Source organism: Acomys minous, assembly GCF_964271855.1.
Source record: "Acomys minous genome assembly, chromosome: 10".
NCBI lineage: Eukaryota > Metazoa > Chordata > Mammalia > Rodentia > Muridae > Acomys > Acomys minous.
This window is the reverse complement of record NC_140491.1, coordinates 764,446-777,022: the sequence shown is the minus strand read 5'-3', so window position 1 is coordinate 777,022 and position 12,577 is coordinate 764,446. Positions and strand designations below refer to the sequence as shown.

Below are 12,577 nucleotides of genomic sequence, written 5' to 3'. Positions count from 1 at the left end.
CTCTTAACCACTGCTACACTGTTTACTGAGCTTATAGACCCAATAGCAGAGAAAACTGTGCTTTTCTGAGTTTCTCAGACCTGGAGGAGTGGGTCCCTTCTATCAGTGGTGGAATGATGCAATCATAAGCCTAAATTGATGACCCATGCTTTCTCAAGCATAGATCCTTCATCCCTGCTTCTAAGAGAAAGACAGTGGAGTTGAATTTGTGTTTACTGTTTCAATATTACTACTTTTCTCTAAGAGTACAGTGATCAACAGATATTTATTGATCATCTAGCTTTGGCCAAATCCTGAACTGACACAGAGAGAGCAGTTGTCTAAGTTTCCTACAGAAAAAGGAAGCCACTTGTGACACACTGCCATGCATTGGGTTGTATTGGGAGCAGAATAGGGGATGCCCTGCCCTGCTGCCTTGTGAACTTTTCCTAATCTCTCTTTCCACAGTCAAACTAAAAACAGGCCAGCAGTTTCAGAAGGGGCTAGTGTGGTGAGTGGGTATTTTGGTTGGCCATCTTTGTAAGTGAGAACAACATTTGCAGAATTACAAGAGGTTATTCTTGGCTCTCAACCTATTGATAAGTCAACAGGGTGCTAATAAAATTACAAATGTGTGGACTCTTCTGTAGGTCCCCAGCATGAGAATCTCCTGGGAGGAGGCCTAGAAGCCTGATTCACCAGGCACTGGAGCATTCTTACCTTGGGAGCTTGGGAAACAGAACAAATAGAATGCAGTCAGTTCACAAACATGGTTAGAATGAGCTTGGGAGGCAATGTGTGGGGATGTGTTTGGGTTGTATTTAGAGGTACTTTCTTGTCATACAGGTTGGCTATGATGTTGGTGTGAATATTCAGTGTTGGTTACTTCCTAGGTATTACTGGTACATTAAACAGAGTGTTTGCTTAGACTCGAGCATTTAAACTACACTCTAGGCAATGCACTTCAAGTTTGCACCTCAGCTCAACACACCAACCTTTGCTTGGGGGTGTCCAGAGAGATACCCGACGATGAAAGTAAGGGCGAGAAGGAATAGTTTTCATCTATAGTGAGTCCCATGATCTAAATGGCATCCACTTTCTTTTCAACACGCTGAGGTTGAGAGATTTATTTGTGAGGGCAAGCAGCTGAGGAACACTGTAGGTAACATGAGAGCCTACAGCACAGCAGGAGGATTTTGATGTGTAAAAACATGGTAAGGATGAGCAAGCTTGTGAAACATAAAACTGGTTTCATAAAAGTATAGAGTAGAAGGCTGTCAGGGGGCAGAGGGCAGGGGGAAAAGGAAGAAATGGGGAGAGGTTGGTGAGATGCAGAGTGAAAAGTTAGGAGAAATAAGTTCTGATGTTCTATTTTATAGTGAGGTAAATATGGTTACTATTATATTGAATGCTTCAAAATAGGGAAAAGGAAGAATTTTTGCGTGTTCTAATCACAAAGAAATGCTAAGTGCCTAAGGTGCTAGCTATGTTAATTAGCCTGACTTAATCCTCATATGATGTCACATATATTAAAATATCATATCTGTAAATATGTATGACCATTATATGTCAATTAAAGTAAAAATTATTTTAAATGGTGAGCAAGAGAGTGGTGGTGGCACATGCCTTTAATCCCAGCACTTGGGAGGCAGAGTCAGACAGATCTTTGTGAATTCAGGCCAGCCTGGTCTATGAAGAGAGATCCAGGACAGCCAAGGCTACACAGAGAAACCCTGTCTCAAAAAACCAACCAAACAAACAAAGCAATGGTGAGCAAAGTGCTTATTACACCTTCAGTTAAATTGGGTGAACTGTGAAATAAAGTGCTGGGGTCAAGGGGCCATGATGCAGAAACTGAGGAAAATGTGTGTCTGGTACGCTGTTGCGTTGCTCTTCCTTTTAGGAAAAGGTAATTATTAATGCCTTATCTCTATTTTAAAATGCTGATTCTCTGTGTTCTTAAAGAAGCTAAAACAATGTGGTTGCTAGCACCCTGATGCAGAGCACATCTCTGAGTAGAAAGTTGCTCAGTGGCTTGTGGCTTCTAGTTCACACCTAGTTAACCAAACCATGGTTTGCAACTCCTGGGATGGCTGTGCAAATGAATATGTGGTTGCAAACATCAGATTGGTAATGATAAAGTATTTGTGATGAATGATTGAAAATTAAATCAAATGTGAAATAAACCTGAGGTTATCCACAGTGCTTGCCTGTATTTTGTGCCTCAGTTTCACTGCAAGCCTTGGCTCTCAACACACAACAGGTACACTGTGCCCAGAGCATGCTCTTGTGCCAGATAGGGCCAGTGGGTGCCACCCGAAACACCTGGGTTCAGATTTGGGCCTACTGTATGTTAGCTAGTGTCTTTATTTAGTACTTAAATGAGGAATTTCTGCTTGAATAGAAACATAAGCTTAGTTATAGAAAACAAATGTTTGTAATGTTTTCCTATCATTATTTCCTAGCAAGCATCAAATTAGTACATCTTTGCAATCGAATATTTGACTTTAATACTTGCTGTTTGAAGTTGTGAGTTGTGTTTCAAAAAAAAAATTCTTGAATAGATTCTGCATTGGATTAAGACAGAGTTTCTTTTTTGTGGATAATATTTAATGTTTGTTAATTTACTCTCTTGTGATACATCCCTACTGCAGTTTCCCTCCCTCCCTGTGCAGTCACCCCCATCACCCCCCTCACCCCCCCTCACCCCCCTCACCCCCCATCACCCCCCTCCCTGTGCACATCACCCCCCATCACTCCCCATCACCCCCCTCACCCCCCTCACCCCCCATCACCCCCCCTCACCCCCCATCACCCCCCTCCCTGTGCACATCACCCCCCATCACCCCCCATCACCCCCATCACCCCCCTCACCCCCCTCACCCCCCTCACCCCCATCACCCCCCTCACCCCCCTCACCCCCCATCACCCCCCCTCACCCCCCATCACCCCCCTCCCTGTGCACATCACCCCCCATCACCCCCATCACCCCCCTCACCCCCCTCACCCCCCTCACCCCCCTCACCCCCCATCACCCCCATCACCCCCCTCACCCCCCTCACCCCCCTCACCCCCATCACCCCCATCACCCCCCTCACCCCCCTCACCCCCCTCACCCCCATCACCCCCCTCACCCCCCTCACCCCCCTCACCCCCCTCACCCCCATCACCCCCCTCACCCCCCTCACCCCCATCACCCCCCTCACCCCCCTCACCCCCCTCACCCCCCATCACCTCCCTCACCCCCCTCACCCCCCTCACCCCCCTCACCCCCCTCACCCCCCTCACCCCCCATCACCCCCATCACCCCATCACCCCCCTCACCCCCCCTCACCCCCCTCACCCCCCTCACCCCCCTTACCCCCCATCACCCCCCTCACCTCCCTCACCCCCATCACCCCCATCACCCCCATCACCCCCCTCACCCCCCTCACCCCCCATCACCCCATCACCCCCATCACCCCCATCACCCCCCTCACCCCCCTCACCCCCCATCACCCCCATCACCCCCCTCACCCCCCATCACCCCATCACCCCCATCACCCCCATCACCCCCATCACCCCCCTCACCCCCATCACCCCCATCACCCCCCTCACCCCCATCACCCCCCATCACCCCCATCACCCCCCCTCACCCCCCTCACCCCCCTCCCCTCCCGCTCCTTCTTCACTTACTTCAGAGAAGGGCAGGCCTCCCAGGGCTACCAACCAAACATGGCGTACCAGGTTGCAGTAAGATTAGGTGCCTCTCCTCATATTAAGGCTGGATGAGGAAACCCAGTCAGGTAAGGGTCCCAAAAGCAGGCAAAGTCATCAGATATATCCCCTGCTCCCTTGTTTAGAAAGGAAAGAATTTATAACAGTTTATTTTTCTTAATCATTTCCTTTATTTTCAAGATTATAATATAATTGCATCACTTCCCCCTTCATTTTTCTCCAAACACTCAAATATCTCCCTCCTTGCTCTCTTTCAAAATCATGATCTTTTTAAAAATTAATTTCCAGTAATGCCCAAAGTGTTCTTAATGGTATTTTGTATTATGCACTTATGAAAAGTAGTGTCCTTCACATTGACAATTATGAGATACAACTGCAAAATATCAGAGATGTTCTTTACCCTGAAGTATCAAATATTCAGCCAAAATTTAATTCCTTACATAAAAATGAGCGAGCACATTTATCTTGTTAGTATGCTAATTGGCTTCTTTAAAATTAATTTCTTAGCATCTATTTTCCACAAATGTCTAACTCATACCTGTTTTATGTACTGTGCACCTGGAGTCTCATTAAAAGTTTCTTGAGGGAGAAAGGTTCACGCATGGGAAGTTTAAGAAGGCCTGCCTGGGATTAAGTGACCTCCAGAATCTAGACATTAAAACATCACGAGCCTTGATGATCCTTGATGTGGCATGCCTTAATGGGACTTTCACAAATGTTTATACGTACAATACCAATATGCGTGAGTTCCAGAACAGCCATGGCTACACAGAGAAACTCTGTCTCGAAAAACACAAACCGACAACCAACACCAATATGAGACTCTTTTTCTAAACAGTGACATACTTGGCTGAATTAGAAAGTTTAAAAGGCTCTGTCCTGGCTATTGTGAGAAAGTGCTGTTTGCACACGTGCCCTCCTGTCCTGCTGTCATTTTTAGCATGCTTCTACAGTAAGAATCCAGTGTGTGCATCTCTCAGACTGGGAGTGTGTATCTGTCGACGCCCATAGATAACATTCAGTTCAGTGTAAAGCTAGTGACTTCCAGCATTGGAAGTGAACACTGAAATCAATACTATTATGATGAAAGAGGGAGAAAGAAGAGGAAATGTACAGCTGCAGAGTCAGTAGCAAGGGTGCGAACTGTTTCTCGAGCCTTTGTTTGCAGCTACATGTGCATATAAGTTTGGTTATACCTCAGAGAATCTATTTTCTAAAGTTCGTAGGGAATACATTTTGAATGCTACTGAGCCAGGATAAACTCAATAGATTCCTGGTCATTCTGTTTTGACCAGTTACTTTCACATCACTGTGGCCAAAAACACCTGACAGAAACAGCCTACAGGAGGGAAGAGTAATTCCTAGGTCTTAAACAGTCTTAGTCCATCTTGGAAGGAGAAGAACATCCTAACTCATGATAGCAGTGTACCACAAGAGCATCTCACACGGCCACTGACCTGAGGCAGAGGGAACTGGGGCCAGGATGGTAACTGCCACAGCCACTTCTAGTGACCCAACCTCTTTTTTCTTTTCTTTTGATCAAGCCTTGACTTTTATTACTTTAAAAAGCTGCATATTTATTTTGCTTACTGCCTTTGCTTGTGCCTCCAACATTTCACAACAATTTTTTGCTCTTCAATAAGGAGCCCCTTGATCCTGTCATGGACACTTGGAGCCACAGAAGGCCCAGATGACATGCTTCTCTGTCTTAGACAATCTCATAAGGTAAATAATCCTGTTGCCAGGGGTTCAGACAGCCTAGTTTTGTTAGAGGCTGGTTGTAGGAGAGCCTGCGATGGTATGTCAAACGCTAGACCATTCTGAGTGCCTCTAAGCACCGTCTCTGGAAGAGCGACCTGATTTAAAGGCTCCATAATACCCCAAAATGGCACCACCAATTGGAGATAAGTGCTCAAAATATATTGGAGACATTTTCCATTCAAACTACAAAGCTGTGCAGTGTAAGAGGACTTCAGTTTTAAACTGGAAATTCAAAACATTCCTACCAGTCTGTTAATTACCTCCCAAACTTTTAGTTCTTTTCCTCATTTCCCTGAAAGCACAGCTTCTTTCTATCAAGTTTAAGTTCTCAGATCCAATTATAATTTTTTAAATGATTTTTTGTTTTTTGAGACATGGTTTCTCTGTGTAGCCTTGTCTATCCTGGCCGTGAACTCACAGCAATCTGCCTGCCTCTGCCTCCCTGAGTGCTGGGAGTAAAGGCATGTGCCACCGCGCCAAGCTATCACCTTTTTAAAAATAATATTGGTTGCCATTGACTGTATGTTCTATCACTTCTACTTACATGTGCTTTAGTTCTCTCTCTCTCTCTCTCTCTCTCTCTCTCTCTCTCTCTCTCTCTCTCTCTCACACACACACACACACACACACACACACACCCCTACACACTCATAAGTACATATACAACAGACAGCTAGTTTGACAATATACCTCAAGGTCTTGAAAAACAAGAAAAGCTAGATAGGAAAACATGATTAAGGCCAGGGTATCAATTAATGAAGTGGAAATGAAAAAAATAATATTAGGAATCAATGAAGCAAACTAATGAAGAGAGAAAGGAGACAGATTAAGAGAATTAAAAGGAAGAAGGTGTGTGTTTCAATAGACAATAAGAAATTCAGAAAAAAACTTTTTAGGTCATAAACTAAAGACATATTCCACCTAATTGGAAAAATCTGAAAGAAATGAATGCATATCTCAAATATATAATTTAAAAGGTCAAAACAAGATGAGATAGGCAACTTACATAGACATGACAAGGAATGAGAGTCAGGAAATCAATCAATCAATCAGTCAGTCTCCCAGCTGGGAAAAAATGTTCAGGATCACGGAGCAATAAATAAATAAGTCTCCCAGCTGAAAAAAGATGTTTAGGTTCAGTTGTGAAAAGTACAGCTGGGGTGACAGCTCGGTGGTGTAGAGTCCCTATTGCTCTTCAAGAATCAAGTCCAATTTCCAGCATTCATATTGGACAGCTTATAACCTGTAACCATCTGTAAACTTAGCTCCAGGGCAATGCAGTGCTTTTGATCTCCATAGGGACCTTATACATGTGCATATAACCCACACATAGACATAGACTTATGTGTAAAAATAACCAATTTTTTTTTTTTGAGGCAGGGCTTCTCTGTATAGCTCTGGCTGTCTTGGAACTCACTCTGTAGACCAGGCTGGCCTCAAACTCACCTGCTTCTGCCTCCCGAGTGCTGGGACTAAAGGCTTATGCCATCACATCCAACAAAATAATCCTCTTAATGACAATAGTACCATAATTATGACTTCACACCAAGATTACATTTGGATATGGCATGCCTAGCAGGTCATTTTGACCCACAACTCTTGGAGAATGTGGTCGAGGGCTTTGTTGTGTCTGTTTTTAGCCTAGTGCAGTATCAGCACATAACCCGGGTTTTCTCCATACCAGCTATATCAGAGTTTATTTGAGAATTTTGTCAATTCAGATGACTAGGACGACACATTACAGATGTCCTAAATGAGAAACTTAGGCAGTTGACACCAGCTGTATATATGTAAATAATAACATTGATAAATCAAGGCCTCAAGGCCTTCGCACTCCCTTGCCCCCAGCAGCATATTCAATGGCATGCTCATTACCTAGAGTATGAATTTGGGGGGACATTTTATAAGTATCAGGTCCTCTAACTACACAGAGGTACAATAGCAGTGGACCCTTGTTTCACAAAGATGTGATTTCAATCAGCTGTGTCTCCTCATGTTACAGGATTGATGTAATTAAGAAACAGATTTATTTTATTTTTATGTATATGTTTGTGTGTATATATGCATACATGTATGTGGGTGCCCACAGAGGCTAGAAGATGGCATCAGGTCTCCAGAAACTAGAGTTAAAGGTGGTTGTGAGCCACCTACCATGGGCTGAACGCTGGCCTCTGAGAGATGAGCAAATGGTCTTCCTGCTGAGCTATCTCTCCAGCCCTGATATAATATTAAGATAATGTATGTAGAGGGTTTTGAAGTGTTTTTGGAATATAGTAAACTCTTAATAAGTGCTAGGCCTTTTCTCTTCAAAAATAAATTTCTGGGAAAATAAAGAACACTTAAAAGTAAAAAAAAGGGGGGGCATTTGCATCAGTTAGGGTTCAGCACATGACCTTGATTGACTCAGTTTGGTAGGTGGCTATTTCCAATTCAGTTCATCTGGGGGCATTCCTGCTCTTTTTTGTTCTAGTTTGTCTTATGAGTGCACTAACGAGTTAGTGGTCAGCTGGCAGCCAGAGGCCTCAACCACACCTGTACACCATTGGTAACAACTGTGCTTATCCTGCTGTGGGTGCTCATCCTGGTGGTGAAAGGGTTGTGGGGAGCAGGGAGGTTAAGGGAGGTTAAAGAACAGTTTGGGGGCATTGAGACAGGGTTTCTCTGTGTAGCCCTGGCTGTTCTAGACTTTGTATACCAGGATGGCCATGAACTCATTGAGATCCACTTGCTTCTGCCTCCTGAGTGCTGGGATTAAAAGCCACCACACCCAGTTAAAGAACAGTTTTCAAATCTGTGTTAGTGTCTTGTTTTCTAGTGTTTCTTTAGCCAGAGTGAGTCATGTGGCCACAGTAGAGAAAGGTACTCATTAGACAAAGAAATAATTCTGTTACTGACCAGAGGTGAGAAGAACTTGTAGCCATGCTTGTGATCCAACAGACTTCTTTCTGTATCCCTGGCCTGAGGCTGAAACATTTGCATGTTCCTCATTTAAGTGTTATGACAACTTCCTGACGCATGTGCATAGTCTGGTTTCAAAAAAGGAAAAAGCTGATGACCAAGGAAGCAAAGAGTCCTACATGCATTAAAGTCAAAATGGTTGCTCCTAGTTATGGAAAGGCCTTGTAGGCACTGTCTTTTGTTTCTTAGATAATCAGATGATTGACTCCTGAAGAAAAAGATGCATGCTTTAAAAAGGGTTTGGCTTAAAAGGAATAATAGTGATGAGTTGTACATTCCCAGTTACATGTAGAAACACTAGGCCACATATTGGTCTATTATAGAAAAAGAAGAAAACTGTGCTCTCTTTTACAAGATTGCAGCAGCTCACAGGAAGTGTGTTTTTGTTTGCTAGACCACCTGCACCACAAGGTCTCCCTGTGTCTTGGACATGACTGAGCTTCTTCAGTGGGCCAGACATCACTGGCATCGACTGATCAATGGGAGAGCCCAGGATGAAGATGAGAGGCCATACAACTATTCTTCACTGCTTGCCTGTGGGGGCAAGTCTTCCCAGAGCCCCAAACCGGCAGGAAAGCACCGTGTTGTTATTCCTCACCTTCAGTGCTTCAAAGATGAGTATGAAAGGTTTTCTGGAACCTACGTGAATAACCGAATTCGGACAACCAAGTACACACTGCTGAATTTTGTGCCAAGAAACTTGTTTGAACAGTTTCACAGGTACTGTACTACTTTTAGAGAAAGTAAAATCTCAGAATGTTCTTCTTTCTTCTACTTGATACTCCCGCTGACCACCCACACCCTCCATTTTCATAGTCCCATGTGCTACATATGCTTAATGCATATAATCATCCAAGACAATTTAGATTCAAGTCAAGGCTGTAGTGAGGGTGCCGTAGAGTCACACAGCTCTTTACAGTTGGAAGGATGTCTTCTGTTGTTATCCTTGTATAATCATCAGATAGGATAATGGCTCAGCCAATGCCACACCAGTAATAAGCAGAATGGATGCCATGGCCTTGAGCCTTCTCCCTCTTCCTTCAATGTCCTTTCTATTAAACCATGTTGCATTTTAATTGCAGATTTTTCTTACTTGATAATAGGAAAAAGAAAAAGACTCTTAAGCAAATGTATAAGATGTTATTGAGTGAAATGATGATGTAATCCAGATTGGTGGGCATTTATTGAAGCTTGCTTGAGATCTTTGATAGTGTATAACTTGCAAGTGTATAACTTGCTACTGTCTCCATGGATTCTGTGGGTTATCCAGGTATGTATATAAACTAGGAGAGGCACATGGCTTTACAGTTCTTACAAAGTGGGATCAGAGTGGAAGCCTCCCAGAGAAACCATACTATTAGAGGCGACAGTAGAAGGGGATGTGACACTCAATTTAATTATGGAGGGTGAGGTATCCTCAGGATATTTCATGGGGAAGAGAGGGTTTTAGTGAAAGCACAAAGCCTTCAGCACAGAAGACTCACTTGAAGCCTGAGAAGTTTCTTCTCTGATGATAGCTAGTGTCTATGTTGGGGAACAAGGGGAAATAATGTTGGGCAGATGGGTCTAACCCACCAGAAGAGAGAATTGTGACTCAGTACAACAGTCATGGCTCTGAAGGGGAGAAAAAAACATGTTTGAGTTTGCATGGGGGCAGAAGGAAGCACTTAGAAACTAACTGAAGAAAAAGCGAACATTTAGGAAGCTGCTGCATATCTCCTGGTTAGTCACCAGGGAGACGCATGCTCATGACAGTGTGGGAATGAAGGGAAAGATAGCCAATTACAGATGGTACAGACTAGCTTTGGGAAGAGAACTGGAAGAGAAGAGCATTAGATGAACATGTTGATTTGATGACTAGAAAACTTCCCAGGAAAAGGGAATCCATGACCAAAAAAGCAACTGGGCTGTTCAGTTCTTATGCAGAACTGAAGTTTCCTGTTTGTGCTTTTTTAATTTGAATGTATAAAATAGGGAAGTTTTGGGGATGGAAGAATTTCCTGAGCACCATACACTGAATAGTATGAAAAGAAATGGAAAGCCTCAAAGAGAGAAAATCCCAGGTGGCCCTGTTTGTTTGAGCCTTGTTTGAATCTAATGCTTTGATTCAGAATGTCTTTAACTTTTAAAGAGAAAATGGTACTGCCTTTTTTTTTTACCATGTCCTACATAACTCAAGACCAGCCCATTCACTTGTTCATTATTACATACTTAATGAAAAAAATCTTATATTTAATCAAATATGATCCAAGTCAAATGTCCCTGATAGATATCAATACTTCATACTTGTTAGATTTTTGCTAACTCCCTGTTCTTTGACATGTAAAATCAGCTAATTCTGACTTATCAGAAAGCAAAAGCAAAGGTGTCTTGCCTCTTTTACTTCAGCCCTCTCATGTTCTGTGAAAACCTCCCTGTGTGTGCTTGGCTTGCAGGGCTGCCAATTTATATTTCCTGTTCCTCGTGGTCCTGAACTGGGTGCCTTTGGTAGAAGCCTTCCAAAAGGAAATCACCATGATGCCTCTGGTGGTAGTCCTCACCATTATCGCAATCAAAGATGGCTTGGAAGACTACCGGAAATACAAGATCGACAAGCAGATCAACAATTTAATAACCAAAGTTTACAGTAGGTAAGTGGAGTGGGTGTGTCCCTAAGGAGACTACTGTATCATTTATAAGCATGTTCCTCTTTCTTCCCTTAGGTATGATCAGGACCATTTTGTGCTGCAGTTGTTTTTTTGTTTGTTTGTTTGTTTGTTTCTGTTTTGTTTTTTTCCTCTCCTGGTACCAGGGATTGAATTTTGGATTTCATAATCTTTTACATATTAGTCAAGTATTGTACAACTGAGCTATATCCCAAGTTGTTATTACTGGTTTTAATTAACTTTAAAAAAATCCTCATAGGGGAGGGGAGTAAGGGGAAAATGGGAGAGAGGGAGGAATGAGAGGATACAAGAGATGGGATAACCATTGAGATGTAACAAGAATAAATTAATAATAATAAAAAAATCCTCAATGAATTTAATAGAAGTCATAGAGGAGAACCAAAAGCCACTATCAATCAAAAACTTGACAAAAACTAAACAAAACAAAACAAAAAAACAAACTTCCAACTCACTCATAAGGGAACTGAAAGGATTTGAATTAGGTTGAGAGCTAGGTCCGATGTTGTATCCTTATAGTGAATGTCAGCAAGACAGTTGTCAGCCCGGGGATGAGAACGGATGAGGATCAAGGGAGGAAAAACAACTTGAATAGACCCAAAAAGTTGGGTGGAATATGAGAAGTCAGGAATTGTCTATGGAGAAAAAGGTTATGAAAACAATAGAATTGTTTTGTGCATAAAGCCAGAGATATCCTATTGCAGCAATACTCGAGGCATCTGCAGGAGAGGTTCATTCAGGAACCTGTCTGCTCCGTTGCATACTTTTATTTGCTGTATATAAAGAGAAAGTCCGTGTATCCAAGAGCCAACTCCAGGAAGGCGAGTTTTGAACTGGGATGTTCACAAGATTCAGCTCCTGGGTGCTTCTTTCTAGATGTAAGTTGATATTTAGAAAACAGCATGGCTCAGGACAACTTGTCCACAATCTTAGGAGAGTCATAGAAAAAACGTTCAGGGGAAGCTTGTTTGAAGATGTGGCATTCAAGCTAAAGCATGCAGGGTTGTGAATTCTGTTCATAATTAGACTTTCTCAGTAGTTTTCACAGCATTTGTTTAGAGATCTATGGGGAAAACAAGCAAAATTATTTTTCACAATTGTAAGATGGTATAAGATTAACTTGAACAGTGAAAAAATTAGTTTTAATTTTCATGCTATTTATGAAGGACCTTCCCAGCCCATCAAAACAAATCCTGATACATGCTACTAAATACTAAAATAATTTTAGAGTAAAAGTCTCTGATTTGCAGTTGAAAAACACAGATCATGTGGGCCCCAATTCCATGAGGCACCCTTGAGTACTCAGGGATAGAGAGGTGGCACACAGAGCATACTGATCCTTGGGCGTTAGCTGGGAGAAATGAAATATCACAGCAATCACATAGTGGCAAAATACAGACTTTGACAGTTTTGAGATTTCCCAGGTAATGCCAAACTCAGCAGAAGGGAAGAACAATATATATGTGTATTTGTGTGTAATATATGTGTGTATATGCATT

The 12,577-nt window shown here is 42.7% G+C and overlaps 1 protein-coding gene across 1 annotated transcript in view; it reads left to right on the top strand.

The window, feature by feature from the left end:
- Positions 1–12,577, top strand: part of ATP10D (ATPase phospholipid transporting 10D (putative)) — a 91,260-nt gene that overhangs the window by 18,119 nt on the left and 60,564 nt on the right. The window contains exons 2-3 of the mRNA XM_084800085.1: positions 8,810–9,135; positions 10,851–11,045. Coding sequence (XP_084656211.1) covers positions 8,846–9,135; positions 10,851–11,045 — 485 coding nt within the window. The 5' untranslated portion in view covers positions 8,810–8,845. The remainder of the gene's footprint in view (positions 1–8,809; positions 9,136–10,850; positions 11,046–12,577) is intronic.